Source organism: Silurus aristotelis (genome assembly GCF_946808225.1).
Source record: "Silurus aristotelis genome assembly, chromosome: 9".
Lineage (NCBI taxonomy): Eukaryota > Metazoa > Chordata > Actinopteri > Siluriformes > Siluridae > Silurus > Silurus aristotelis.
This window is the reverse complement of record NC_139582.1, coordinates 16114157-16140577: the sequence shown is the minus strand read 5'-3', so window position 1 is coordinate 16140577 and position 26421 is coordinate 16114157. Positions and strand designations below refer to the sequence as shown.

Genomic DNA, 26421 nt, shown 5'->3' with positions numbered 1-26421 from the left:
CTTTGTCGGATCAAAAAAACATCTTTATTGTGTAAACAGTTTGCTAAACATGTTTTTACCCCCAGTGTCCATCTGGTTTTGATCAGCGTGCATGCTTGTGTGCACAATACCTCTGAAAAACTGATTGTATATTATGTATATTATGTAAAAATGTGTGTGTGTGTGTGTGCATGTGTGTGTGTTGCAACTAAAAAGGATCAAAGAAATAAATTTCAATTTCAATAAGCAAATTGTTCAGCTCTTATTCATCTGTTTGTTTCTTAGTGCAATGAGGAAATCTTCGCTTTTTCGCTCGAGGAAGGGAGACGGGGAGAATCATAACACCGGTCATACTGTAACACTGTCATACTGTAACACTCGCATACTGCAACACTCGCATACTGCAACACTCGCATACTGCAACACTCGCATACTGCAACACTCATACTGCAACACTGTCATACTGCAACAGTCATACTGTAACACTGTCATACTGCAACACTGTCATACTGCAACACTGTCATACTGCAACACTCGCATACCGAAACACTGTAACAGTACAATATTGTAATGTAATGGTGCAGTAAGGTAACTATATATATATCACTGCAATAGTTCAACATTGTACAAATGTAATGCTACTGCACCATAACACTGTAATGATGTAACACTGTAATAGTGCAACATTCTGACTCTGTAACACTATGACACTGTAATAGCTTAAAATTGTTATGCTGTAACACTATAATTGCATAATTGTGTAACACTCTGATGCCACTTCACTGTAACAGATAAACACTAAAATGGTTTAATAATGTAACAGTGTTACACTGTAACGCACTAATAGTGTAAACTGTGTATTAGAATGTTAGTGTTACACCATTACACTATTACCGTGTTATTGCTTTATAGTGGGAACAGTGTATTAGAGTGTTATAGTTTTACCGGATTACAATCTTACATTATAACACTAACAGTTTAAATTCCAAAGGTGTAAAAGCTATACGTGTAACACTGTAACAGTGTAATAGTTTTTGCAATGGTGTAAAATTGTAACATTATAACTATCATTTCCCATAAAAAACTGTAAATCATAAAATTGTAAGAAAAACACCTGTAAAACTGTAACGGTGAAATAGTGTAACACTATAATGCCATAACACTATAACACTACTGATGTAACACTGTAATAACAACGCTGTTACAATGTAGCAGTGTAATATTGTACGGCTCTATGGCATTTTAGTACAAACAGTGTATTAGAGTGTTACAGTTTTACACTATTACAGTGTTACACATTAACATTGTAACTGTGACAGTGTAACATCGTAATGTAACGTTGATTTTCACACATTCACACAATGAAAATTTCTGTCTTATTGAACACAACTGCTGTAAATTGTTAAAATCAATGTTATAAGAAAGTTTCAAACTATTTCACTTGTTTTATCTGTAAATTAAAGAGAATATTAGGACTTTTGTATATATTCTTAGTTTGATTTTGGTTTTCTGAGATCTGCAATCCTCATTGTAAACTGTTGTTGGGGTTTAGTCCCTCTGCACAGCTCATTTAAAACCACGCTTGCTGTAATATTATTCTTTTAAACATGATATGAATAATTAATTTATTTTTGTTTAAAACCGGGGACACATATACATATACGTCTCCTTGTATAACAGTGTAAAATAGATTTGAGGCTTTTGGTCAGAGAAAGTTTTTTGTCTGTTTTCTATTTTAACGATGTTATTAGACTTTTGCTGCATGTAATCTGGGGGATTTTTATATAAGGACGTATTCAACTATAACAACACAAGTAAGTAACCTTGCTGCTTGTTTACAGAGGCGAATGGCGAATTTCCGGCAATTGGTGCTTTAAATGATAAGGTGGTAATAATAAAAAAAGAGAAGACTGTCCCACGTCTCCCCCACGATAAATGGCTGTAGGCCAAAATCTTTTTTATTTCATCCACAGTGTTGTGGCGCGGTCACACGCCCCCTGGTGTCGAGTTTGGCACATTTAAAAATGTCGTAAAAATTCATCAAGACATTTATAACCCAGTCTACTGTTTATAAACCTAACGAGCCATTCGGAAATAAAGAAAAAAATCAGAGACTGGTATTCGCCGTATCGTGTTTCGGTTCTTGTCCGAGCTCGGTGGCCGTGTCCAGATGTGCATCTGTGCAGAAGAACACAGCTGGATTCTTGCAGGCCCACATGGCCACCTCTCCGCCATTGGCCGGGCTTGAGGATGACACTCGACTGTTTCCACCGGCACGCGTCCCTGTTATGTAGCGCTCGCGTATTGCGTGCGAACGTGACGCCGTTCTTCTGCGTGTGCGAGTCTGGGCAGACAGATAAGCGGCCATGTTCCTAGTCCTGTATCCTTCCTCACGGCTGCGACCCAGCAGCATGGAGATGTTGGGGTTCCTCATGGCGTAAATGACAGGGTTGATAGCTCCGTTTGCCCACGCCATACACACAGCCACGGCGTCCATGGCCGGGTTGAAGGTGTAATCTCCGATCGCCGTGACGATCCCCATCAGGCAGTACGGACCCCAGCAGAAGATGATGAAGACGATCATGATCAGAACGGTCGTGGCCGTCCTCATCTCGCTGTAAAAGCGGAGCAGGTGTGCGTACGTGGTGACGGGTCGTACACGGATCTCAGAGAGACGCACTGTTTTGCAGATGTTGTAGTGGCAGAAGCACATCAGTGCAAATGGAAGGAGGTAGCACACAACGATTAGGGACACGCTGTAGACCGTGCCCATGCGGGACGTCCCGGAGTGGAAAACGTACATGCAGTGGTAAAATCCGTGCTTGTGAACAACAAGGTGTTCCGATGTCCGTAGGAGGAGATACCACGGGAAAGAGAAAATCACAGCTGACAGCCAGACAGCCACCAGCAGCTGGATAGCCTTCTTCCTCCCAATCTTCTCCTGTGGTTGCCTGACAATGGCGTAATACCGATCGAAGGAGATGAGCGTCATGGTGAGGGTGGAGATGATCCCAAAGCAGGTGTTGAAGAACCCGTTGGCGATGCAAAAGCGCTCACCAAACAGCCAAGCACCGTCCTTACTGAACAGCATGATGAAAGAGAACGGCAAGCAGAGCACAGCTGTGAGGAAGTCAGACAGTGAGAGGGACATGATGAATGCGTTGGTGACTGTCCTGAGCTGCCGGTGTTTGATGATCACAATTACTACGGCCGAGTTTCCCAAGCTGGAGAGCAGAAAGATGGCCAGGAGGAGGAGAGCTTGGGCAGCCACAGCTATGCCCCACAGCACAGAGCTTCCCTCGGAGACCTCCAACGGCTCGGCTCCAGACGTGCTGTTTGCAGCTGTGATCCAAGGAACCGGGGAACTCGTCCTCCCAGTTTCCCAAATCAGAGCCGAAATCGACACGTTGTCCACCGCCATGCTCATGTTGCTGCCACTCACTTTCATTGGACACGATCAAGGAGCAGCCACACGGCCGGAACCGACTCATCCCTTTCACAATAACGTGCTGAGGCTCAGCCTGAGAAAGGAGAAGGAGAGGATTAAAAAGAAATGAAAGCTGGACCAAACATCCAGCTCCAAGATCTTCTTAAACAGAGCGTCTCCTCCTGCACTCTCATCTTCATCTTTTTCCTCTCTGCTCAGATGAAGCTGAAGCTCGGTCTGATTTCAGCATGTTGAGATGGACATCATGCAGCTCCCCTCCTCCGACTCTGCTCACAGGTTGCCAGATTTGTGAAATGGTTCACACCCTGAATATTGTAATAACATGGATATTAATGTACTTCTGTCACTAGTACATGGGTTTTTATTCTTTTATTCTGTAGTGATTATATAGTTTGTTGTTTACATATTGTTTAAAGAATAAACACCAATATTTAGGAGGTGGGGGCTCAGTAGTTAAGGACTTTGGAGCGGAAGGTCATGGGTTCAAATCCTGGCACCACCAATCTGCCATTTCTGGGCCCTTGAGCAAGGATCAACCCTCAACCCTCACCTGCTCAGTTGTAAATCCCTCTGGATAAGAACATCTGCCCAATGCCATAAATGTACATTTAATATATATATATATTAATATAATATATGTCTAACTCAGAATGGATTTTTGAGAATGAAAAAATATATTATTTTAAATAAATACATACAATAATGATTTAATAAGTACTTTTGGGTCATAGTAATATTATATAAATTGCTCCAATGTAAAAAATTAAATGAATAACAAGTACAAAAAAGTGTGAAATGTGACTAGATGAGGACATAATAAATAAAACAATACAATACAATAAAAAATAAAAATAAAATAGCATAAATAATCATGATGTAAATACAGACCAACCCGGTGTAATGTTAAATGTTTTTTTTAAATACAAGCAAATAGAGAAATAATAAATAATCTAAATTTTCCAGCCACCTCACAGGCAGTATGACAATAACAAGCAAACGGGGAATTTACAGGAATAGCATGGCAACCTGCACACATTAGTCTTTAAAAGCTGTGACGTAGAAAACTGTTACCGGGACAACCAGGCTGCGTTTTGATTAGCTACTGAGCGGACTGCACCAATGCACGAAACTGACGGGGTGCGTTACAACAGTTTCTAATTATATAATTTTTTTTATTATTTATAAAATGATTTTTCTGCACAAGATCTGCGACACATCCGCCCGAAGATGCGTGAAAAATAAATTAACCAACAAACTACTAAACGAGAAAAAAATGTTTAATGAGCCAGTCCTACAGGAACGCGTGCGTGTGCGTGCGCTGTTACTAGGCAACAAAAATCATTCCAGTGAATGCGGTCAAGAGCAAAATAAGAGTTGCTTGTGGTTGAGTTTGCTATTATTATTATTATTATTATTATTATTATTATTATTATTATTATTATTATTATTATTATTATTAATAATAATAATATGCTTGTAATTATTATTGTAATTATTATATTTTTTTAAAATGCATCACGTGTCCAAATTTATTCTGCCATTATTTTAAAAGAAAATCTACATGCATTTACAATGTTAATTTACAATTTAAAAAATGACAGAGAAATTATAAAAAACTAAACCATATTAATAACTGAGTTTGATCGCCAAACAAATATAAAACTTTAACACATATTTGAAATCTTTCATAAATATAGTTTATGTTTTATTTTAATTTTATGTGCATTTTATGTTTTATGTCCAGCTTTTATTTTGAAATATATACCAAAAAAACATTTCCCGGAAGTAGGGTCGCCAAACTCAGTTACTCGGATCACTTTGCTCGGCTCAGCGTTGAGAGTCGGTTCTTAAACGGTTCATTTTATTTACAGCGCACAACGTTTTTACTGGTTGTATATATTGTATATTGTTTGTTCCCTGTAATTACAGTATGAAATCTAACCGTACTTGTTAACGGAAATATTTGCATTTTTTTAAATGAAAAATAGGGTTAAGATAATATATATATATATATATTATATATTGGTTTCAAAAGAGCCAAGTGGTTGAACGAGCCGACTCTTTTGGATTTAGCTAAGCTCGCGCCTCTGCCTGCAGTCTCTCTCTCTCTCTCTCTCAGCACCAGCCGGTGGCTATACATAATTGTAATGGGTATGTATAAATACTTTTAAATTCCCTATTTTTGAATGCCGTTGAGTTAAATATTCATTTATGACAAAAACAAATACGTTCAGTAATGCTAGCTGGTTAACAAGTAAATTTTTTTTACCACATCCGTATTTCGACGAACCCGCCCTCTCTCCTGTGATTGGTTGTTGGGCAGTAGAAGATGCACGAGCAGTTTTTAATCGGACAGTTTTATAGCGTGAAACTTCCAGTAGCCAATCCAAGCGCAAGGGCGGGGCTTTTCTCACAACTACGGGTTGGAAATGAAAACATGCTAGCTTTAAGATATCCGTTTCAGCAAAGCATTTACAACATTTATTACAGAGTTTAGTGTTTCAGCTACATTTTATTTTGCAATTTGGTGAACGGAATAATTGATTTAGGTTTTCTTTTTTTATCTAAAAATAAACAGAGGTTTGTTTTAACCCTGTGAGTCAAGTTAGCTAGCTGGTTAGCCATGTTGCTAGCTGATTAGCCTCTGTGATTTGATGTAAATGTTTGTGTTTTTGATGCAGCCGTGGCGGTGAGCTCCACCTGTCCTGGCCTTTACTGCGGGAAAACCCTCATTAACGGCACTATTGAAGGAGAATGTGGGGTAAGTCATGATGATGATGATGATTATTATTATTATTATTAATAATAATAATAATAATAATAATAATAATTAGGTCACGTGGTGTACCTGAGCTCCACAGGTGACTCCGTCGCGTTCCTGAGTTCCATGATCTGTTACATGAAACTGTTTTGGAACAATAAATATTTCTGTAGATAGTGTTTAAAGTAGAGGTCGACCGATTGATCGGCCCCGATAGTTGATTGCTGGAACTATCGGCAAAAATCCATAGCGATAGTTTTTCCGAGTTGCGTTATACAGTACCAGAGCGGCCTCTAGAGGCGAATCACTGACACCACGTGTTGTTCATTTGAAGCGTCTTTTTTTTTTTTATTAGTTTTGGATGTAATTGTTTGTATTAAATTGAAGTTACTTTTTACTTAGTTTAAATGCGTCTCTTATTTTCCTCAGTATTAATATAATTAATATTTTAATTATTTTATTTTCATGATTAATGTTCAGTACTATTTTACATTGAGTGTTATGTGTCTTCTTTTATTATCCAGCTGATACTTGTGTTTATCCAAACACTCACTACAATGTCTATGTCTTTAAGGTGTTTAATAGTGTACACTGTTGTATGATGTGAACTCTTACCTGTGCCGTGTTCTTCCTGCTCTCATCAGGTGTGTCCACGAGGCGAGAGAGCGAACCTGGAGAAGTTCTGTCAGAAGTGTATGGGTTCTCCAGAGCTCTATGACTGGCTGTACCTGGGCTTTATGGCCATGTTGCCACTGGTCCTGCACTGGTTCTTTATCGAGTGGTACTCGGGCAAGAAAAGGTACAACCTATCAAGTCATAATGCTGTTAAAGTGATGCCATGAGAGTAATTCTGTGTATCGATTTTTTTTTCTTTCGATATATTTTGCATTTTAAACATGTGGATAGAAATTTATCCCAAAAATAATTCTTATGTCATTCTAAAGCTTTGGGTGTTGATGGTGTTTGTTGGTGTTGTGTGCAGCTCGAGTGCGGTCCTGCAGCATGTGACGGCTCTGTGCGAGTGCGGCGTGGCAGCAGTGATCACCCTGCTGTTGAACGAGCCGGTGGGTGAGCTGACCATTCGCTCCTGCAGAGTCCAGATGCTCTCAGACTGGTACACCATGCTGTACAACCCGAGTCCTGACTACATCACTACACTGCACTGCACCCAGGAGGCTGTCTTTCCCCTGTAAGTGTGTGTGTGTGTGTGTGTGTGTGTGTGTGTGTGTTTGTTCTGGATTGTGATTGGTCAGAAGATGTTGATAAATTTTCTATAACCACAGGTTAAAAGTATTTGTGTGTGTGTGTGTGTGTGTGTGTGTGTGTGTGTGTGTGTGTGTGTGTGTGTGGCAGCTACACCATAGTTCTGATTTACTACGCCTTCTGCTTGGTGTTCATGATGCTGCTGCGCCCTCTGCTGGTGAAGAAGATCGCGTGCGGTTTGGGGAAGACGGATCGATTTAAAAGCATCTACGCTGCGCTGTACTTTTTTCCCATCCTTACCCTGCTGCAGGCAGTCGGAGGAGGACTCCTGTGTGAGTGTTTAACACCAACCAACACTCGCTTACCCTCCTACTCTCCTTCTATACCTTCGTGAACGGTTTTATTATCCATTCAGCTTGACATTCTGTTTAGATTAACTACAGCACTTCAGATTTTAGTTTCATTTCACTTGAAAACATTTGGCCAAGTGTTTGCGCAGGGGGTAAGATGTTGGGTTACTGATCAGAAGGTCAGTGGCTCAAGCCCCAGTATCGCCGAGCCACCCCTCTTGGGCCTCTTGAGCTGTGCTTCAGAGGTGTTGCATCATGGACCCTTTGCTCAGACTCTACCGCTGCGCTGTAATGTATATGTGTGAAATTAAAACGTTTTGTGATCGGAAGGTTGTGAGTTCAAGTCCCAGCACCACCAAGCTGCCCACGGTGTCTGCCAAAATACTATAAATGTAAAGATAATGTAGAGTTTGGCTAGTCATGCTAAGCCCTGTGTGTGTGTGTGTGTGTGTGTGTGTGTGTGTGTGTGTGAGAACAGATTATGCCTTTCCATACATCATTCTGGTCCTGTCGCTGGTGACTCTGGCTGTGTACATGTCTGCTTCGGAGATCCAGGTGAACACACACACACACACACACACACACACACACACACACACACACACACACACACACACATTATAGCTCATGTTTATACAATCAAGCCAAAGTATTATGGTGTATGAGGCTTTTTTTTTTTGTTACATGAACTCTAATATTTGTTTTTATGTATTTAGCTATTTCATTATTAATCTTATATTTTCCTTCACCTTTAAATAAATAATAATAAAAAAAATAATTGAATTCTTTAAAATGTTCAACACCTTCTACTATTGACATCAAGACCTCACTGTTTCGTCTCTCCATCTCTCTCTCTTTCTGCAGTCCTTTAAGAACCTCGTGGCCAAGAAGAAGCGTTTGGTGGTGCTGTTCAGTCATTGGCTCCTCCACGCATACGGCATTGTCTCCATCTCTCGCCTGGATAAACTCGGGCAGGACTTGCCGCTGTTGGCCCTCGTTCCTGGACCCGCACTTTTTTATTTACTCACGGCTCGATTTACCGAACCCAATCGCATTTTATCAGAAGGAGGAAATGGACACTGAGGCACTGATTGGTGTGTGTGTTATTACTTTAGCTGCTGTTGAAAAGGAAGTCTGTCTCGCTTAAACTCTTGTGATTTATTTAAGTTCCACGTTGAATCTGAATGAATAATTTACATATGAATAAATCTGCTGCTTTTTGATAGAATCGTGACGTTGCGGAGCTTAACGAGGTTCTGATGGGAAATGTTTTTGTTTGCAATTAAACAGACGTCTGACTTGTTCGCTACATATTTTAGTAAATTCACATTTGTACATTTTTATATATATATATATATATATATATATATATATATATATATATATATATATATATATATATATATATGTGTATATATATGTATATAGTATATATTTTTTTTATTTATTTATTTTTTTTTAAACTGAGGAAGTAAATGTTCCTGTGCATGTTATAAGTCGTTCTGTTCTTTAAAGAGGAATTAAGAGTTGAGTGAGAATGTAAATAGTAAGAGTGAAGCAGTGACGCTTTAAATGTATAATTTGTACGTTTCATAAGTAAAATATGGACAATAAAGCAGCCACTGATGCTGGAGATAATAAATAACATCTGTTAGGAACCAAAACCACCCCATCCATTTCCCTCCCAAGAGACACGGAACAGCTGCAATGCTTTAATGCTCATCTGAGATGTACATTATCAGTGAATGGTACATTCTTTTCATTTCTTTTTGTATATTTGTACAGCTGTGTGTGTGTGTGTGTGTGTGTGTGTGTGTGTGTGTGTGTGTGTGTGTGTGTGTGTGTGTTTCTCTATTTTGTCTCGATTGCAGCTGGTCTGTGAAATATACTCATTATTCATCCTGTCATTCACTTGCATATGACATTTCTTATCTCTTTTTTTCACGCTACTCTGTTTCAAACTCTTGCATGTATGATATGAGGATAATAAATGTGTTTTCTGGGTCAATAAATGACTTATCGCCTGATGACATTTAGGATACACCCACATTCCTATATCTATATATGTATACATTTTAAAGCATGTTTAGGATCTCTAGATACATGCAAGCTCTGGAACCCAAAAAGCATAATTGTATGTATAATAAAATACAAAAAAAAAAACAACCTAAGTGGATTATAAATTATTAAAAATAATTATACATCAAAATTAGTGAGATTTACAAACCACCAGTACACCAGGACTGCTGCAGCTTTTCTCATGTTTTCTAAATAAATATCATGATTGTCAGAAAACGTTTTATTTCTTTCACACGGCTAGATTGTGGATTGTCTATAAAACATCCTGCTAACGTGCTTCTCTCTTTCAGGGAACAAAACAGAAATCATTCAACTCGTCCAGATGTGGAACGTTTTTAAAGTCAGTTTAGCCCCCTGCTGGCTGCGAGGTGAACTGCAAGTGCAAGAAAGACAACGTTCTCATGAAACCTGTTTGTTCTCCGTCACAGGTGTTTTTGCTGAGAGTTGATTTCAAGCAACGCGCTCATGGCCTTTAGCTCCACCCCCAGTCTGCTGTTGATGTCTCCAATGTGCTGCTTCCTCTCCTCGACCTGCAGAACGAACACCTGCATGGCTTCCAAGAATGCCTGGTCTGTTTCTGCAGATTCCTAAAGTATGATGGATGAGTATCAGAAGGGAATGAAAGTTTATCGTTGCTATTGGCAGTTGCTGTCGTAAAAGAGGAATATAACACTTTATTACATGCTTCTGAGGGAAACGTACCTCTGTGACCAGTTTATCTATGACCCAAGCATCCACTAAAGTTCCTGCAGATATACAAGGAATTGAGCTGTTAGCAGAACAAAATTAAGGCAGACATGGACCATGAGAGAAATGAAAACAGTGTATATACGTACGAGTAGATATTATTCCAGAATCAAAAATAATTAAAAAGCAATGAAACACTACTCACTGTAGATGGACTGCACTTCCTCTTTCATCCAGCCAATTTCCTGTGTGTACTTCTCGGTGTCTCTCCTGGCATTAGAGATTTCCTTCTTCATTTGTTCAATACACTAAAATCATAACTGTGGTTATTATTCATAATTCACTTTTTTTTTTCTTTTTACATGACGTGCACTGAACTATCGACCGACCCACCACATGTAGGCGACTGTTTTCCATGTTTACTTCCTCCAGCATTTGTCCGTTTTTATAAATGCTCTTCTCCGTGGTGCTGATCTGCTCGCTGTAAGAGCGCAAGAGCTCCATGTGGTTCTCTCGTAAAGTCTGCAGCTCCTCCTTCAGAGCTTCCTGCACCAATATTGTTCATATTAGTGTATAGATAGATAGATAGATAGATAGAGACATTACACACGTTTTACTTTCATTCATTACATTTTGACACAAATATCTGTACTTTCTACTTCTTACTTTTTCACACCGGACTTGTTACTTTAGTTTTAATCTGTTTGGTGAAATCTCAATATTTTTTCTTTTCATTGTGCCGTATTCAGTCCATCAACCTGTTTCCTGTCATTGTGCTGCTTTTTCAATCCACTGGTGTATCATTTCCTGTCTCTCTCACACACCACAGACGCAGACTAGTTTATAAAACCTTTTACTGAAGAACATGTCAGAGCCCAAACTTCTTTACTTTAACTTGAGTGAAAAAGTGCAGTCAGAACTTCAACTTTTACCAGAGACTTTTAAACCATGGCTGAAGGATGTGGGGACTTTTACCACCTCTGCACACAATATATGGACAAAGTTTTGGGACATGCAACTTCCAGCCGTATGTGGTGTCTTTGAAGGCACAAAAATGTATAGTGGATGCAGGAGCATAGACATTTTCCTTCACTTAAACTACGAGACCCAAACCTGCTCCAGCATGACAATGTCCTTATGCACAAAATAATGCTCTATGAAGATCTACTTTCCATAGGTTGGATTTGGTGGAAGATCTCTTTCTATAGAGCTCCAACCCTATTAAACACCCCAGGACTCCTCATCTTCTCACCTACATCACTACCTGACTTTAACCTTGTGTACCCCAAATAAAGGAGAAATTGAAGGGATGAATAGTAAAGAGTTGAAGGTGAGAACAAGATCTTGTTTCCTGGACGAGGTTACAAAAACAACAAAATCAAGAAGTGCTGTGGTGATGTGATTTCACCCTCGGCTGTAGCATCGCTGCTGTTCGCTCTTTCACCTCCTGTATGGAAAGCTGCAGGTGATCTTTCGTGGCCTGCAGCTCTAAAAGGAAAAGAAAATCAATGAAATAGCAGTCATGAAAAAAGAGCCAAACTCCACAAATACCCACTTGATGGACTTTTATTTATATAATGAAATCTACCCAAATTTTGAATAAACATCTAAACTGTCTGTTTGTCTTCAAGTCCAAAACCTTGGTTATTTCTTTTTTTTCTACAACCGCAAATCCAGCAAATGTTCTACTCCACCTCAGAGCAACACCAGCAAATTTGTGCCCAGCATGTCCGTGAATACACAGGATGCTCTTTTTTGTGTTATGTTCAGTCTTTTTGTCTTGATTGGATTAATATTGTGTTAGATTTTACAAGACAACCTTTATTAAAATAAAGTGTGTGTGTGTACCGGTTGTTTGTTTTATGAGGACTTGATGTTGAAAAAGATCAATGTCAAACTGAGCCTCAACTCTGGACAGCTCCAGCTCCTGATCCTTCAGCTCCTTTTCTCCATCCAGTCGAGCTCGATTGATTGACTCGGCCTCCATCTTTCAAAAAAACATAAGACACATGCTTTATTCAGGTGAGTGTGTGTGTGACTGAGTGTGTGTGTGTGTGTGTGTGTGTGTATGTGTGTGTGTTTGTAAGGAGTTTCAGCAACAAACAACTGAAACAATACATGCGCATAAATTTGCATGCCGAACAAACGTACGCCGTCGCAGCGTCGCGTTTATAATTTGACACTCCGTATTATTCCGTTCATGAGCGTGCCTTTTGTTTTTTTATTTGTCTGAAATGACTGGAGCTTCTTAACCCTTCGGTTTATAATTTATTTGACAGCATTTTATTCAGTATATTCAGTAAAACCAAAAGGAAATATTTGGAACATCAGAGAGCTGTAAAGGGTTAAAAAAAATCTGCAATATTTTACACCTGAACAAATCCTGTAACCAAGCGATTCTATTTACACTGGCTAAACCTGGACAAAAGTAATGGGACACCTGATTTTTCCAGCCAAGTGTGGGTCGTCTCAAAACTGTTGGCACCCAATTGTACAGGATGCCCACAAACTTTTGTCCAGAGGTTGTATATTGGAAATGGGGTTTGTTACTTAGCAGAATATTAAATAATCTGTAGCACTGAATTTCTATAAAAGAAAAGTATTTGAAAATATATAAAGTAGAAAGAAAAAAAAAGCAGGGCACCAATACTATTGCACCTCACATGAGATATTAGTGCCTTACATTGAGCTGCTGTATTTCGATCTTGTAGGTGATTTCCATCTGTTTATGCTCCTCCTCTGCTCTGGAGATGTGGTGTGTTAGTTCCTCGGCTAGAGAGCTCATGGATTCATGTTCTTGGAGTTTCTTCTTCTTCTAAATATAATCAACATCGTTAAAGGAGTACATGTTATTAATCTCGTCTCTATGGTGTGTGTGTGTGTGTGTGTGTGTGTGTTATTACCACGGACGAGAAGTTCAACATGTTTCGCTGCACTGAGAAAAAAACCCAAAAGTTTTTACAGCTTTGTCTGTTGTGATCTCTGTTATAATCGAAAGCTAATGTGTTGCACGGTTTTGTTGTGAAACAGTCCTGCAGATTTTTTTTTGTGGTCTTACGTCGTTGTTTTTTGTGGTCTTACGGTTCAAAGGCACCGTTGTCAGAATGTTAACCACAGATAATCGGAGATTTTTTACTGAGTGTGTCAGAAATTCTATCTTTTACTGATTAGCGAATAAAGATGCTACATGGAAAGAGCTAAAAATAATACCGGTATGTAAACTAGGCTTACGTTTATGTACGCTCACCTCAAGCCATTACAAAATTGGTATCCCAGGTTGGCCTCCTTTCTCTAGCCATGACCATAAAAACCACAACTGTCAAAGTGCGATTCATTTTGCTGTATTTGTTTACCACTGGCACATACTGATGACGTTTTATTACTACGATTGTTCATCATCATTTGTTAAGACTTCATCAAAAGGTCATTAGTTCAAATCCCAGCACCACCAAGCTGCCACTTCTGAGCTCTTGAGCATGGCCTTCAACTGCTCAGGTAAATAATGACATAATTATACGTTGTTCTGGATAAGAGTGCCTACAACATGCTGTAAATATAATGAGATTATTAATGATCTTATTAGTCTTATAAGAAGTCTAAGGACAGCTGTAGAACAAGAAACACGCATCATGAAATCAAAAGCTGTTCATAAATAAAGCTATGAATCTGTAAGATTGTTCTCTTCAGAAGTACGGTGAGCATTTCAGATGCAGGATTCGTGTATGAACGTCACCAAACCAGGAAATGAAGGTAACCAGAGCTCCTTTCTTTGAGCATGTATCACGAAAGAATCTCCATACCAACGCCATGACGCTCGTTTCATTTAAACAATGCTGTAAATGTTTGTTTTAGGCACTTGGAATTTTTTTTTATTGTTTATTCAACAACTGTCCCTTTGAATTCTATTGTAAAAGAATTTTCAGATTTTTCCATTCGTCTGTTAGTCCAAGGGAAAATATGTCGCAAATATTGCTTGCAGTTATCACACACACACACACACACACACACACACACACACACACACACACACACACACACCAGGAAACAATATCATGTCTTCCTTTAATGCAGGTTCCTGACCTCCTCAGCAAGCTCGCTGTGTCTGGTCTTGTGTAACGACACGGCTGAGCAGAGTTTCCTCATGCTGTCTTCATGCTGCTCTTTTAGACTTTCGATCCGCACCCCGAGTTCGTCTCTCTCGACCTCTAGTGTTGCCCTGAAATATAAAAAAAAACAACCCAAATATAATATGCTGTACACAAAACCCGTTAATGAACGCTCTCATGGATTAGTGATTTGATGAACCTGCTGTTCTTCTCCTTCACCAGCTGCCCCTCGAGCTCCACCACGTTTTTTCTAAACAGCTCCACAGTGAGTCTGAGAAAAACAAATATACACATTTAAACATTTAAAATCCATCAGTATGACGTCTGACTCTAACACAACACATGCTCATGTAAATAATTCTGCTGCTGATGTGAAATGTTCCCACTTTCCTCAAATCCTTCAAATTCACGAAGAGACTCTGCTGACAGCTGAGTCAGCCACGGATCACGGTGTTCCAGGGAAAACCAAAGCACCTGTAATGCTGCAGAACCACGACGTACCTGTTGGCTTCATGAAGCTGTTTCATCTCCTCCTCCATCTCTTTAATTTCACGTTTATTTTTAGCGATCGAGACGTAAATCTTTTCCAGCCTCTGCTTGGATTTTTCCAGTCTGAAAAATGAATAGAAATGTTTTGAAAGTCTTTATATCCCAACGTGTTGGGAAGATGGGTTCAGAGCTCAGGGTCAGCCATAGTACAGCAACCCTGGAGCTAAAAGGGTTAAGAGCCTTGATCTTAATCTCAACAGTGGCAGCTTGGCTCTTCCTGGGCTTGAACCCCAAACCTTCTAATAAATAACCTAGAGAATTAACCATTGAGCCACCACTGTCTAATATAGTTCTAGTTGATATTGTAGAACATGTTATTTAGAAACATGTTAACGTCACAAGGAACTGTTACAAAGTTCTAACACTGGAGAAACTTTCTATTAATATTATATAAACATCTCCATACAGAAAACACCACTTTACACCAAAAAAGAAAAAAAAACATGCTGTTGCTATAGCAACGATAATGTATACGAGGTGGTATCAAAAAGTTTAAAGATTAGTTTTGTAAAATGCCAACAGATGGCAGCACAAGGCTGCACGCAAAGTCACAGGGAGCACCGACCTTCATAAGCCAGTGGGCCAAAAGACATCGTCCTGTATAGATCGGGAGCAGTGCAACCGGTGCGATTCTGAACACGAGCATGATCAACATGATCTCACTTCTGCACCACCTTAATCGCCAGATTTGGCTCCTGCGGACTTCACACTCTTCCAGATGAAGATAAAACCGTTGTGCGATCTGGCGTGAATTGTAGAAGCTGCTCCACACGCTTCGAAAGGAAACATAGATAAATAAAGTACTTTCTTGTAAAAGGCGCTAGCCTCACAACTTTTTGATACCACCTAGTAATAACAAGCGCATCAATATAAAGCTGTTCTCCTGTCAGAGCTTCTGTTCTTTCTGTTCTAGAAAACAAATCAACACCTCCTGACCAATCACCATCCAATAAATGAATTTATTGAGCAGGTATATAAAGTCTATAAGCTGATAGTTACTCTGTGCTCAGGCTGCTGCGTTCCGCCTGCACATCGTCTTCCTTTTCCCTCTGATCTCTAAAAATAGACGAAAGCTCAGAGACTGCTTCAAGACGAAAGCCGTTTTCCTTCTGCTCTTCTTCTATCTGCCTTTCCACCTGAACACAAAGCTGAATTTTAGTTTTATTAACATCAACTGAGAGAATAGAGAGAGACTGGTGAGTGAACGGCTGTTCCTTACTAATAAATATAAAATATAGTTTCATTAGTAATAATACTGAATAAAAGAATAAACACTATAAAGGTTCTATTCCATTCCACATTTAGTCCTCGTTTGCTGTTATAATGAACTCCACTCGTCTGGAAAGATGTTCCTCTAGATTTTGTGGAGATTATGCAGTTATGAGTGATGTAGGTGAGGCGAGGAGGTTCCTGGTGTGCAGTTCACACAAAGGTGTTCGATAGGGTTAGCGCTTTATAGCATGAGATCGTCCACCAAATCCAACGCATTGAACGCAGATCTTCGAGGAGCTGGCTTTGTGCACAGGGACATTACCATACTGGAACAGGTTTGGGTCTTCTAGTTCAGGTGCAAGGAATATTCATGCTTCAGCATCCAAAGGCGTCTGATACAATTGTGTGTCTACAAGTTTGTTCTAACAGTTTGTGGAGGAACCACAACATGGCTGATAAAATAAATCTTGTAACTTTTTACCATGACCATGTCACACACATTAGCATGATGTGAATATCTTAAACATTGCTTATGAGATGTGTGTTCCAGCTCTATCTTGGAAACAATATCGAGCTAATCGTGATCCATACAGATCATCTGAAGGTTTATCCGAGTCCATTTTGTGGTGGTTTATCGTGTAGCCAGCTCAGAGTGGATGGTCTGCAGTCACCTGGCGTGAGCCGTGGTCCTGTCCGATCCTCGTCTCTGCTTAAAGGTCATCTCTACACGACGCACCTTTGAAGGTATGCTTTTCAAACACTCAGTGTGAAGACACGGCTCAGCGAGATCTGGCCCAGGCGGCAAATCGATGCCTTAAATCTCACATCTGAGAGACGGGATTTAGTGTTTTGATTCTTTTTCGCAGGAAAAAAAGGAAATGCTTTAAAAGTTTGCTCAGCACATTTCGTACCGTTGCGATGTTCTCCTGAAGGCTGAGCAGCCGCAGGTTCAGTGCATCTCTCAGCTCTTGGAACTCTTTCTCACGGAGCTCTCTGTCGATAAAACGAAAATCGAAATGAAAAGCTGAACAAAGAAGGAATTGAAGGAGAAGCTTTGTATGATGGCTTACTTTAGATGAGTGAGCTGGTCTGATTTTTCAGTCTTGTCCCTGATCTGATCTTCGTGTTTGTGTTGGGACGTCTTCAGTCTGACCAAGCTTCTCTCTAATGATGAGATGCGCTAAAAATACAAACCAAGGTTTAATTATAACAGATGACAAATAGCTCGCTGAAGAGGGCACCTACTGAGGTTTACTTAGCTGGAAGGCAGATTTGATTTGCAGTTATAAAATTAGGAATTTTATGGTATAAAAGAGATGGAAGGAAAGATATTTGGGTCTTACATCTTTTTTTTCTTCCTCTACACAATGCAATAGATCAGGGTTTTTTTTTTTTGCCTTTAAATCTTGACCTTATCGTTACAATAATAATGGGAGTCACAAAAGAACTAACGACGCGGACCAGAAGATATGAGAGGTGAAGCTACTCATTCTGTTTAACATCATTTGTCTTTAGCTACATTCTCATATTTTCATTATTGCAAAGGTGGTGTTTCAGAGGGACAGCGCATGTAGGACGTTTTGGAGACAAGGTGAGGGAGGTGTGATTGAGATGGTTTGGACATGTGCAGAGGAGGGACATGGAGTATATCAGTAGGAGAATGCTGAGGATGGCGCCACCAGGAAGGAGGAAAAGAGGAAGACCAAGGAGGAGGTTTATGGATGTGGTGAGGGAAGACATGTAGGTGGTTGGGGTGAAAGAGGCAGATGTAGAGGACAAGTCAAGTTTAGTGAAGGTGAACGGTGTGTGTTTATTCCTGATGAACAGCCATGGAGACTGTGGGCAAGGAAAAACGCCCTTAGATGTTTTCAGGAAGAAACCTTGAGAGGAACCAGACTCAAAAGGGGAACCTAAACAATACAGAACACTGGAGAGAGAGAACTAATATGAGCACTGGAGTGTAAGATTATGAGTGATGTTCTTTCTACAGACATTTGTGGTTATAAAACTAGGAGCTACTGAGCAGATCTGCACTTGCATCCACTTTTCTTCTTATTAGAAGACAGCAGCACAGGACTGGTTATATTCTAAACTCCTGCTAGATTTTTTTCGGCCCTCACCCTCACCTTCTTTACATTCTTGTGTCAATTATTTATTGATTTTTTTTATTCACATGCTTGTGTTTTAAGGACTGTAGTTCCTAAATGCATTGAGATTTACATTTGAAAGTCCATCAGCTCTTTTCTCTTTCTTCACAAACTCGGCTACAACCACGTCCAGCTCTTCCTGCAGCTCGGTGTTTGTCTTGGCCTGCTCCTGAATGCTGTTCATCATCTCATCAATCTACAAAACAAACAAACAACAAAAATCGTGATGAAGGTAATGAAGCCGTTACTGCTATGCTTAGGATGACACACATCACTTCTCCGAGAGTTTTATTATCGTTAATTAATTTAAACTTTTTTTTTTTTTTGCAGCTGCACCCCCGACAGAGCAGCTGTTACAGAAAACGACTGCTCACGAGAACCTTTTCGTACCTCTTTCTCAAGCATTTTTTTTGTCCCTTCGAAATTCTTCCTCTTCCCCATCAGGTTGTCTTGCAGATATTTCCTGGTTGAGTGCACTCGTGAGATCTCTTCCCTCGTAGACTGGGTCTCTTTCCTCGTTTCGTTTAGCGAGATCTGCGTATCGGCTTTCTCTGACAGCTGCCTGTTGAGCTGCTCGAGGAGCTCGGTGTAGCCGATGTTCAGACGCTGGTGCTCTGGTCTACCGAAATATTGATCGCCATTTATTCAGAATGAAGTGAAGACTCTGACTGAAGCAGGGAACTGAGCCTGATTGGTCTGATTGGAGCCTTACATCTGACATCTAACATGGGACTTAAACTCACAACCTTGTGGTTATAACCATTAGTGCCTGATCAGTTGAATTAGTGCTGCTTGTAGAAGTTAAAGACACACCTGATGAGAGGATACAGATGAACCAGAAGACCATTCATTCATGCAAATTTATTTTATTGTTGTCCTAAACCATTACACTTAAAAAATTATTTTCCCTTTAAAAAAAAACCCTAAGAACCTCATACCCGCCCAGAAAGAACAAGGATAAGCATTATTGCGTCAATGTCAGCCATCTTTTCTTCTCATACAGAATTTCATTATATTAAAGTTAAAATAATCAACATGTTCTGACCAATCAGATTCAAGATTTCAACTTTTGTATGACTAATACGTCCATGCTATCGTGTGATTGCTAATACTACTCACAAAAGAAGAACATTCTGTTTCTCCAGAAGTTCCCGTCTTTTCTCCATCGACTCGATTTCCTGCACGACGTTCGCCATCTCCAGCTGGAGTTCATCGATCTCGGCCGCGTTTGCGTCCCTGGCGGCGGCTACGGCAGCTACAAATCGACGATACTCTTTTTGCTTTGTTTATAAACCAGAAAATGTTGTCTACAGGGATAAGGTTTTGATTAAATACACTTTCAATGCTGCTGGTGTACCTGATATTTCAGCTGCTGTACTGTCATGCTGGCTCAGGAGCTGATGGCGCAGTTTTCCTGTTTCTATCGTTTCCACCTCGAGTTCCTCGTGTGCGGCTTTTCTGGAGGCCTCCTAAATGATATGATGTTGAACAAAGCGAGAGACAATCGTCTGAGACGTGTTTAACACCTGAAGATTATTTCTTTGGGGTTGCAAACTAGTTTCTGTGCACTTAGCTACATTTACCCAGTAGATCAAGTAAAAAATGAAAGAGGATAGCTTAAAAAAAATGGCTTCATAATTTGTATCAAAATACTACAATGATTGTAGTCCAATGATTCATAAATAAATATTTTGTTGCTGAATATTGTACCCTAAATGTAGCTGTTTAGTAGGACCATGATTTTGCACCCCACTGCATGAATGACTGCATGACACTTAATATATTATTATATTTACGAATAACAATCAAATGAATAATTAGTTTGAAACTAGTTGCTATAAATGCAGGTGCCATCAGTCGTTTTCTTCTGAACGACTTGTTGGTCATTGACTCGGTGTTACTGATGTAAAGCAGCCCTTTATTATTAACCACCAGGTAACTACATTAGAGTACATTTATGATTCATTCACAAACTGTTCAACATTAAACTTCTGGTTACTTTAAAACTGACCTTCATCTGGGAGATCACAGGGATACATATGTGAATATTTGATCTATTAACTGGGTGCATGTGTCAGATTTATTGTGCGACTCATCCAGAGAAAAGCTGTTGCTATCAAACATTGTTTACCTAATCAACTGAGTCAGTGTGTAATAGTGAAGAATAGATCAAACAGGTCAATGGAAGGTTTGCAAAGAAATTTCATGCTCCCCAGAGGTGGCAAAAGTACACACATCCTTTACTTAAGTAGAAGTACAGATCCTCATGTTTTAAAATACTCGGGTAAAAGTTGAAGTACTGATTATACTTTTTTACTCAAGTTATTACTGCTACATGTTTTAGCTGTTAACTGGACCTCACATCATAGATAGATAGATAGATAGATAGATAGATAGATAGATAGATAGATAGATAGATAGATAGATAGATAGATAGATAGATAGATAGATAGATAGATAGATAGATAGATAGATAGATGGATGGATGGATGGATGGATGGATGTGATAGCCTAGTGGGTTAATGTCAGGGTCCCCACGAGGATGAGTTTGAGAGTTTGATTCCTGCTTGTGCTGGTGGTTGCTGTGTTGGTAAATAAAACTTCTGGACCTTGTCCACTCTAAAAACATTTCAATTCTGTCCTTTCTGTGTTGGATTAATTTCCTGGTTTTTAATGAAAGATAACCTCACCAAAAAAAAAAGCACTTTTTCTGGTAGCTCAGTGGTTTAAGGCTTGTGCCTGAACATGGTCCTTAATATAGTTCACACTGGTGATAAGGTTTCAAAGCCAGTCCTACATGCCTTCTTTCTTACTGCGCTGACATGAAACAAAGTATGAACCCTCCAAAAAGCACACATGCTTTTCAGCAGTGGTCGCTCAGTGGTTTAAGGCTTGTGCCTCATCTAAACATGCTTCCCAGTCTGATCTCTTCCATGGTTCATCGGATTAAGGCTGGTTCCTCGCTGATGGTAAGGATCAGCGTTTGAATCCTGCTTTCTGTCTGCCAGTCACGATCAGGATTCACTTCCTACATTTTTCTTTAGGGATATATTTTTGTTTTTAATGGGTTGAAAAGAAAGATAGACCTGCTCTAATCCTTCCTGATGGTTCAGTGGGTTAATGCTGGTGCCTCGCTAATGGCGTGAATCAGGATTCAAATCCTGCATTGTCCCTGCTAGTCACGATATGGGTTTGCTTCCTAAGTCTGTCTTTAGCATTATATTCTTGTGTTGATGGTTTAAAAAAAAAAAAATAGACCTGCACTAAACAATTGGCATAACCTGTCCTTCCTAATGGTTCAGTGGGTTAAGACTGGTATTTTGCTGTTGGTGGGGTTCAGGGTTCGAATCCTGCTTTCTGTCTTCCTTTCTGGTCTGAATTACTTGCTTTGAAGCATGAAACGAAGGTTAAACCCCCCCAAAAAAGAAGGTGCGTTGTGGGACTTGATAGCTTTGTGGTAAAAGCCTTGCCTCTGAGCTCAGAGGTTGCTGGTTCAAATCTGGCTTGTCCCCACACTGGGTAAGTTGTGTGGAAATTAGTGTGTGGTGAGCAATGGAGTGGGTGACTGTGAACAAATTCTGTGAACCCCTGCTGGGTTACAGCCTTAGAAAAAAAAATTAAAATAAATTTCTGCCAGGAGCCTAAGTTCATACATTTTTGCTTCATAACCCCCTCAGCTACCAGGGGGCAGACGCCGGAATTATTTCCGCCCTGGTTCAGGATATGCCCTCTGAAACCGTCTACAACCGACCTTCCACGCAGCAATTTCTGACACCTTCCTCACTACGGTCACCGGAACCTCCCACACTCTTAACTTTGAGCCCTGGCTGGGGTTTGAACCAGCAACCTCTCAACCCAGAGTCAAAGCACTTCCAATTGAGCCACAGGATCTCCTGCAAAAACCTGATTTTTAGAACCTTTTTTGGTTCTTTTATAAAACTTTTTAAACAATTTAAAGGATAGCTAAGGGGTAGGAATTGAACCGGGTGAGTCAGATAGCAGAGACCGCATCACTAACCACTACACTACCAGAGGGGTGGCAAACAAGACTTTGCTTATTGGACTCTTGGTTTTTCTATAGTTAAGAGACCACTGTTTTCTTTTAGATCATGATGGTTGAGGGTCAAAACTCCTTCCTGTACATTCTCTCAGTTACTCGAAGTCTATGAGAAGTGACTCAGGTACAAGAACCACATTTCCAACACCTGCACCACTGATATACCATGATTTACCAGCAAAACTATATTTATATATATTAATACAAAACGAATTTAAAATGTTGTTACCTAATGAATGTATCCAGGCTGAAGATCCACATATAGAACACAAGCAGAGAAAGGTGATGATGATCAGGAATGTGTCTGTTCTCAGTCATGTTCTCATCACTGACTCCCTCTGTCTGCTGATTCTTATCTCCATAAACTAGTCTACATCTGTGGTGAGTGAGGGTCAGGACTTTATACACCAGCGGATTGAAAAAGACGCGCAGTAACAGGAAATCGGTTGTTCGGCTGAAATCGGCGCACAGTGAAAATAAAAAAAATATTTCACCAAATCAATGGATTAAAAATAAAGTAATGAGTCTGTTTTGAAAATGTAAGAAGTAAAAACTACAGATATTTGTGTAAAAATTTTATGAGTAAAAGTAAAAAGTTGTCTGAAAAATAAATAGTGGAGTAAAAACTGATACCAGAAAAATCTACTGAAGTACAGTAACGAAGTATTTGTATACTTCCCTCCTCTGATGCTCCCCCGTAAAAGTATATTTTTAACATACAAAAATACAGTAGTTTATTTTGATATGTGGTGCGGCTGCTGGATTTGGTAATTTATGTTTATATACTTAAAGTATTCTATGTTAAAATATTGCTGTATCCCAACCCTGGATATATCTAAATTAAGTCATTGGACCTTGAATTGGAAGGACATGAGTTCAAATCCCAGCACCACTAAGATACAACTGCAAGCTCTTTAAGAAATGGAGATTTCGAATGCTAAGTTTAAGTCGAACTGGATAAGGGCATCTAACAAATGGCGTAAATGTGTAGTGGAAGCTGTGTACTTTTTAGTTTAACTATTCCTGTAATTTTGGCCAAAAAGAACACAAAATATGCAGTGCACCTTCTTGTTAAAGAAACACTAACCTGTTAAATCCAGCATGTTATTAAATCCCCCTGAACCTTCTCTCCACAGAGGAACTAATGGAGATGTTATGATGATAAAGCAGTCACACCAATAACATGGGGATGATGTTTGTATATGTTTATTTTATTTATTTCTTTTACCAGTTCTTTAATGGCTTCTGCTATCTCGCTCAGGTGATGGCTGGCTTCTTGACTGAATGACACTCGCTCTGCTCTCAGCTGCTTATCTAAACAGGTACAAACAAAAACAACACCATCAGTTCAGATAAGCCCCGAGCCACTCAGGAGAAAATGAGCTTCGGGGAAAAAAAGCAAATATGCTCAGAATTCTAATGGCGTGCAAAGATTAGCATCAGACAGATCAAACCCTTGTTTAAAAGTAAGAGGTAAAAACATCTGGCAAATGTTTGCATCAGGGATAGAAGGAAATTTCTATAAAAAAGAGCTTCCTCTATTTTAAGTTAATCTTTTCCACAATATGTATAGATCAGAACCATTGTGATTGTATAAAAGATACATGCAGGACAGGACACCTCCACACCAGCAGGGGTCAGCTAAGAACTTCCCCATTCCTGTTCAGTTTCTGGATTATCATATATAAATAGATCTAAGTAAGTGTAAATTGACTGCATTGGATTTGCATGGCTGCTGTTTAAAGGCTGTGTTTGGAGCAGATTTTCAAGATCTGGCAACATTGCTTCTCAAAGGTAGGTGGGTTATTTGAATGTAGTTTTTTGACCACTAGACCACAACTTCTTCTCATGACTGTGGAGCTCTTCAGCTGCTTCAGAGTTTCTGCATACCTCTTTGATGTTGTCATGGTCTCCTGTAGGACTTTCAACAAAAGTGTAGAAATTGTTCTGAAGACTCCTCGTGATCTTTATGATGATGTTTGTATAAAAAGCAAACTTTGGGTAATTCCTTCAGTACCTGTGGATATTTTGGGTAGATTTGATTTTGTAACACGACCTTTGAAAATATATTTTGGGGCGAAGACAAATAATTATGGAATGCACTGTAAAATGCACAGCACCAGACTCTTGATTTTTGAACAAAGGAATATTTTAATTGTGTAATTGCTGAAGCATATGATGAGGGTTCAGCATTTCATCATGGAAAAGTCACACGACCTTCTCCTTGGACATTCAAACATGTGGAGTTTGCATGTTATGTTTTGTAGTTTTATGCATTATATTTGCATTAAGTGAACTTTTTCCTCCACTTGATTATTTGTTTTTACATGTGGGTCATTATTATACTCGTGCATTTTTTTTTTTTTTTTTTTACACAGTTTATTTATTTATGTTAATTTGTCACATGTTTTCATGTAGTGAATAGGATTGTGGTTTCTACATTATTTATTTGCATTCATATAATTTAATATATAAATATATAATAATTACATTTTTTGCATTGATGTAATAATTTAATATATTCATATATATATTAATTTATTTTAAATATTTAATTATTTTTTTATTACGATTTTTACACCATTAGTTTTCACTTTTTGACAGATGTTTTTTTCTCATGCAGTATAGATTAGATTTCTGATCCCAGTATGTCCAAATGCATCCAATTTTTCTGTAATTGTAGGAAACGAGTTAACACAATTAATAATGAGTACAACTTTTATCTCTGCACGCAGGACTGCAGTGAAATGATTTTTATTCCCTTCTTGGTGGAGTGTGTATTGCTGTATTTAGTGTCAGCAGTGAAAAAAAAAACGATATTAATGAATGAAATCGTTTTGAATAATCTTACCCAAGTCGCCCAGATGTTCCAGTGCAACGTTCACAGCTGGAAAGTCTGGCACTAAACACGAGGCCATGACAGAAACAGGGAGAAATAAGTGAGAAGTTTGTTGAGCTGGATGGAGGCTGGAGAAAGTCTCCACGTCTCTGCTCCACCTGGGTCCTGTGTACGGGACGCGTTGTCATGGCGTGGAAACCCCTCCCCGGCGGCGCTATCAAAGCAATTCCGCACGCGCTCTGGCCACGCCCCCTGAACACCCCGCTCTGAGCTCAGTATTTTATTCATTTTATTTTGTATTTTATGCGATTTTATTTATACAGAATACAAATGAATCATGCAAACAGAACAACAATGTAAGCAACAGGTGGTTAAAAAGATAAAAACGTTTTAACTGATAAAAAAAGTGCTTTTAAATGCAATAAAACCGCACGCAATCCATTTCACAATTAAAATATGAATCGAAGTGAAAACAACATAATTCGGTTCATTTTATTCGTTTTTAAACAATGATATTATGCCCGATTCAGTAATCCGAAACAGAAATGCGATTTATTTATAGATTTATTTAGATTATTTTTTTTATTTGAAGAAGATTGTCGTGTGTGTGTGAGTGTGTGAGTGTGTGTAGGGGGATTCGGAAAAGCGCACGTTTTTGTGAGATATTATTGTGTAAATAAGAGTGCTGTTCTTTACCTGGTCGTTAGAGGGCGATGTTGTTCCACGGACTGAATCCTGCACATGCGCAGATGTCATTAGACTTCTGCTCTGAGCTGCCTTCCCTGGACCATTATTAAACGATGTTATTAATTTCTCCACTACATGCGAGTTGATTTCTTTATTCTGTGTCAGTAAATTGATTTGGAAATATTTTTTTCTTTTTGTCGATCTTTCTGTCTGTCTCACACTTCTCATGTTTTTCTGAATGTATTACGTGCTTCCTGTGTGTCTGTCTGATGCTTTCTTTTGTTGTATTGCTGTCTGGTTGTTTGGAAAATGTTTCC

General features: G+C 39.2%; 3 protein-coding genes and 1 long non-coding RNA gene across 8 annotated transcripts in view; 2 read left to right on the top strand and 2 right to left on the bottom strand.

Annotated features, from left to right (window-relative positions):
• gpr135 (G protein-coupled receptor 135) lies at positions 1 to 6808 on the bottom strand. 3 transcript variants are annotated; one of them, XM_083551094.1, is made up of 2 exons: positions 5697 to 6084; positions 1 to 3732 (listed from the first exon to the last, which is right to left on the bottom strand). In XM_083551094.1, exon 2 carries the CDS (start codon positions 3425 to 3427, stop codon positions 2087 to 2089), a length of 1341 nt encoding a protein of 446 aa, XP_083407220.1. In that variant the 5' UTR covers positions 3428 to 3732; positions 5697 to 6084; the 3' UTR covers positions 1 to 2086. The 3 variants fall into 3 exon arrangements, with proteins under 3 accessions (XP_083407220.1, XP_083407218.1, XP_083407219.1); XM_083551092.1 differs by lacking the exon at positions 5697 to 6084 and adding an exon at positions 6276 to 6808 and having other exon boundaries at positions 688 to 3732; XM_083551093.1 differs by lacking the exon at positions 5697 to 6084 and adding an exon at positions 6276 to 6808 and having other exon boundaries at positions 688 to 3500.
• Positions 5254 to 9753, top strand: jkamp (jnk1/mapk8 associated membrane protein). Its single transcript, XM_083551123.1, has 8 exons — positions 5254 to 5578; positions 6109 to 6188; positions 6833 to 6987; positions 7171 to 7377; positions 7542 to 7723; positions 8220 to 8296; positions 8606 to 9073; positions 9170 to 9753. Exons 1-7 carry the CDS (start codon positions 5575 to 5577, stop codon positions 8822 to 8824), a joined length of 924 nt encoding a protein of 307 aa, XP_083407249.1. The 5' UTR covers positions 5254 to 5574; the 3' UTR covers positions 8825 to 9073; positions 9170 to 9753.
• ccdc175 (coiled-coil domain containing 175) lies at positions 9534 to 26421 on the bottom strand. 3 transcript variants are annotated; one of them, XM_083551057.1, is made up of 19 exons: positions 26114 to 26421; positions 23807 to 23892; positions 19879 to 19990; positions 19641 to 19776; positions 18912 to 19140; positions 18595 to 18717; positions 17445 to 17554; positions 17286 to 17367; positions 16162 to 16298; positions 15115 to 15225; positions 14813 to 14884; positions 14588 to 14723; positions 13191 to 13322; positions 12356 to 12494; positions 11916 to 11995; positions 10901 to 11053; positions 10713 to 10815; positions 10523 to 10566; positions 9534 to 10407 (listed from the first exon to the last, which is right to left on the bottom strand). In XM_083551057.1, exons 4-19 carry the CDS (start codon positions 19715 to 19717, stop codon positions 10243 to 10245), a joined length of 1893 nt encoding a protein of 630 aa, XP_083407183.1. In that variant the 5' UTR covers positions 19718 to 19776; positions 19879 to 19990; positions 23807 to 23892; positions 26114 to 26421; the 3' UTR covers positions 9534 to 10242. The 3 variants fall into 3 exon arrangements, with proteins under 3 accessions (XP_083407183.1, XP_083407182.1, XP_083407181.1); XM_083551056.1 differs by lacking the exon at positions 26114 to 26421 and adding an exon at positions 25430 to 25586 and having other exon boundaries at positions 10151 to 10407; XM_083551055.1 differs by lacking the exon at positions 26114 to 26421 and adding an exon at positions 25430 to 25586 and having other exon boundaries at positions 10151 to 10566.
• Positions 24251 to 26421, top strand: part of LOC310731481 — a 137365-nt gene continuing 135194 nt past the window's right edge. Inside the window, exon 1 of the long non-coding RNA XR_014535212.1 lies at positions 24251 to 24372. This is a non-coding gene — a long non-coding RNA (uncharacterized lncRNA). The remainder of the gene's footprint in view (positions 24373 to 26421) is intronic.